The sequence below is a fragment of the Sciurus carolinensis genome, chromosome 4 (genome assembly GCF_902686445.1).
Source record: "Sciurus carolinensis chromosome 4, mSciCar1.2, whole genome shotgun sequence".
Taxonomy (NCBI): domain Eukaryota; kingdom Metazoa; phylum Chordata; class Mammalia; order Rodentia; family Sciuridae; genus Sciurus; species Sciurus carolinensis.
This window is the reverse complement of record NC_062216.1, coordinates 115,918,693-115,922,997: the sequence shown is the minus strand read 5'-3', so window position 1 is coordinate 115,922,997 and position 4,305 is coordinate 115,918,693. Positions and strand designations below refer to the sequence as shown.

The window sequence follows — 4,305 nt, the reverse complement described above, 5'->3', positions numbered from 1 at the left end:
ATTAATTACTAGCTATTCAAAACAGCAGAGGCTTTCCATAAAAGACTTTTTATTTAGAAATACTATAAACACTCCAGTACTTTCTGTGGGTCTGACAATTTGTTCTCATGATCTGAACAACCCACCTTACTGCTCATGTTACCACATATAAAGTGTATGAATACATTGGATTATGTTCCATTTGTACTCAAAACATTAAACAACATCCTACAATGTGTTAGGATATCACTAAAGTAGGTTGACATGCTCAGACTAAAAAGAAGTCCCACCATTGAAATCAAGGCCCTTACCAACACCTGTTAAAATGTAAGTTGTTACCTTGAATCCACGTATGGCATTATTTTGGTAAAGTTATCTATTCCCAGATATTTTTCAAGACTGATGATTTGGAAACATTTTAGATAATAAAATTGTATTCATACTTTATATTCTTTTCACTTTACAAAACAGTTATCCATGGTGGTTTATGTTAGCAAGAAAAGTGGCATATTTAAGGAAAAGCTAAAGAATGGAGCAGATCACAGAATTTGTCTTTTCTAGTATTTAATTAACATAAACAAAAGGATGAAAATAAAATCATAATAGGATAAAGGGGGACTGTATTTGATCAATGTATGCTATATGCATGTATTTGAAATAGGACACTGAACCCCTAATTGTAAACTTTAATTAATGTTCACATTAATTAATAAATTAATGTTTACAATTAATACATACAAATAAAAAATCACCAGAAGTGATCAAAGAGAGAAAGCAGATCTCCTGCTATTAACTCAGAAAGATGTCACCTAAGAAAATCAATGGATTCTGTCCAGGAGAGGCACAGAAACAGAGGCTTCTGATTTTCCTCTAGGAACCTCTTTTTACCCTAAACTCTAGAAAGGACAGCAAGCTGACAAAATCCAGAGAAATTTCTTCTAATTTGGAGGACATGGGCTAAATGCATATTCTTTCCTTTCATTTTCCTCTTAGAAAGGGATGGAAGTTGCAGTGGCTACAATGGAAACCTAAATAATAACAGGGAGAAAAACTGAAATTATACTTTAATGGAAGCACAGTCTCTGGGGCTGAGGAACAGCATCAGTACCTCACCCCTAGGAACAAGGCTGATGGTCAGGTGGCATTTCTTAGGACTCCTCTAGACTCATTAAACTGAACCTGCCCCTCAGTTTGCAATTACACACTTCACCATCTGGCCTTCTTTGTCACTCCAAATTCTTAACCACTTCTCCTTCATAAGCAGTGTTTTGCTCCTTAAGTTTCAAGTCATTTCTGGAAAGAAGAGTTAATTCTTCCCAACTGTTCTCTGCTGGATTCTCATTCAACCTTTTCTAGTAACACTTACTATGTGGTTTTATTTTTTGTAAATTCATCCATCAATTTATAGTTTGTACAACTTACCTCTACTCTGGACTATGGATTCCTTGACTTGAGACATGTGATTTCCATATTTTTGTGTTCAAGGGCCAGTCCAGCACTTAAAATTAAATACTCTCAGTACATATTTATGAAGTGGAAATATGTTTTTAATTCTTTGTTTTTTTCTTAAAACTTTACAATCTTTTTGACAGTGTCCTTGAAGGCTTGCTTTACTTGTTGATTTCTTAGAGTGTAAATGAAGGGATTCAACACAGGGGTGACTGAAGTAATGAGAACAGCTATTCCTTTGTTGAAAGCCCCTCCTTCTTTCACAGAGGGATTAATGTACATGAACATACAGCTGCCATAAGAGAGGGAGATGACGATCATGTGGGAAGAGCAAGTGGAAAAGGCCTTTGTCCTTTGCTGGGCAGAAGGGATCTTCAGAATGGTCCTGATGATGTATGTGTAAGAAAATGTCACCAGCACCAGAGTAATCACTAGAGTTACCACAGCCATAAGTATGACCATCCTTTCTAGGAGGCTTGTGTCTGAGCAGGCAAGTTCCAGGAGGGGCCCATAGTCACAGAAATAGTGATTCAGCACATTGGAGGCACAGAAATCTACCTGACTCATCAAGATGATTGGCGGCAAGATAGCTAGGAGTCCCCCCAGCCAGGAGCAGAGCACAAGCTGTGTGCAGACTCTGCTGCTCATGATGGTCAGGTAATGCAGGGGTTTGCAGATGGCCACATAGCGATCATAAGACATGGAAGCCAGGAGGTAAAACTCTGTTGCCCCCAGGAATATGGCAAAAAAATATTGAGTGATGCAGTCTGCAAAGCTGATGGCTTTATTTCCTGTTGTCACGCTGGTCAGAAATCTGGGAATAAAAATGGATGTGAAGGAAATTTCTAAGAAGGAGAAATTCCGCAGGAAGAAATACATGGGGGTTTGGAGTTGAGAATTTAGTAAGGTGAGGATGATGATAGTTAGATTTCCTAGGACACTGAGCATGTAGGTGATAAACAAAAAGATGAACAATACCACCTGAAGTTCAGGTTGACTCGTGAGGCCCAGTAGAATAAACTCAGTCAGCATGGACCTGTTTTTCATGTTGACCTTCAGCAGATCTAAAGTGGGAAAGGTGAGAAAGGTGAAAACTGAAGAATTCCTTAGAGGAGGAGGTAAGAATTTTAACCAACAGAAATCAGGTCATACATTGCTTTCCATCCTCTTGGCCCAAATCAGTGTACTACTACTGGGCTACACTTGGTTCCATGGAAGCCCCATATCTTTTACATAAGTGACCTTATTCCTAAGAGTCTTGTAATTCCTCAAATTTAACTATTCCTAGACATTTAACAGAACATATTATAGAATAATTATACAAAACTTTTGTTTTCAGAAGTATACATTTTTGAAACTATTCTTTCCTTTTAAAGTGTTTATGAAATCTCCATATTTAAAGCACTTTCCTCTGACTCTATTAATAATCTCCCCTACTTATTGCTCTTGGTAGAAATATCTCTATCTGATGCTGTTTTCTGTGCTTTCCTGTTTCTTTGATATCTCTGCAATACTTTTTGCTTCACTGGATATCTGTCGTAAATCCCTATCTCCTCACTATCCAAATATCTGACTTCCATGTTTCAGAAACAGGTAATACTTCTTCCCATGGGCAATGCTGAATAGCATCTCATTTTATACTGTGAGAGTTTATTCTGCCTGAACAAGGCTCACGCATCAATAAATCATATTAATTAGCATTTTCTTATGTGTCTGTCTTACCATCAGTCTCTCCAGGACATTGATTTGCAATATAGTCCTGAGAATAGAGCTCTCGAGAGATGCATAGGTAGCATTACACACTGAATTTTGCTCAGTTTTGAAGCATCATCAGTGACCATAAAGGATGTCCAATGACCATTGTCCAACCTGCCATCTAATCTTGGAATATGGAAAGCATAAGCAGTCTCCACTTTTTTTTTTTTTTTTTTTTTAACAATAAGAGTTCTTTCTACATAAACTGGTAATTTCCAGGGAAGGAAACTTTTTGGTGATATTCTATGTGCATGTTTAGATTTTTCTGATAAAGAAGCAAATAACAAATAAAGGGGTCCCTCCAGTTCTCATGCATGATGTTAGAAAAATCATATCAAAATTGTTCTCATCAATCTCTACATTTTCCAATACATATTTTAGAGGTAGTAGGTGATGTTAAACATTGACCTGCATGTCTTACTACCTTCTTTTCCCTCTTCATACTAACCTGTGATCTTTGGAAAGTATTGAATTTTCTTCCAGAGTTTTACAATTAATTGCTTTCATGACTCACATTAACAGAATAGTAACATCAGTGACTTTAAAAATACATGATGCTAGGGCTGGGGTTGTGGCTCTTTGGTGGAGTGCTTGCCAAGCATGTGTGAGGCACAGGGTTCTATCCTCAGCACCACATAAGGATAAATAAACAAAATAAAGATATTGTGTCCATCTAAAAAAATAAAATACATGATGCCTGTACATTAGACAATCTAAATGTCTGTAGGGCACTGTTTACCTCGTCATTCCTAAGAGGCAAGACAAAGATAAGATGTGCCATGTGAATGTCTGAGTAATCTGAAATCTGACATGCTTTCTATTGGCTTTCCATTCACACCCAACCTTAGATTCCCTTCCACATTCTACCCTCTTAGTAGAGGGTAAGGTTGTGGGCCTTAACTAGGAAATAATACTATCTTCCCTTCCAAGAATACATGCCAGAAACAAATCACAGTTCTTGACACAGTCCTTCACATGTAGAATAAAAAACAAAAGCAAGGCCCTGGGTTCAATTAAAGCATAAAAAAACAGTAAAACCAAACCAACAGTCTCCCAACAGTTATAGAACTGGAAGACTTTGAGAAGCTAGAACTTCTTGGTATTTCTGTCCTAAGAGAGTTT

The 4,305-nt window shown here is 37.2% G+C and overlaps 1 protein-coding gene across 1 annotated transcript; it reads right to left on the bottom strand.

Annotated features, from left to right (window-relative positions):
* Positions 1–1,494: 1,494 nt before the first annotated feature.
* On the bottom strand, positions 1,495–2,475 carry LOC124982915 (olfactory receptor 6C4-like). The gene is given in 1 exon segment (XM_047549788.1): positions 1,495–2,475. A coding segment is annotated over 1 exon segment (981 nt).
* Between the last annotated feature and the right edge of the window lie 1,830 nt (positions 2,476–4,305).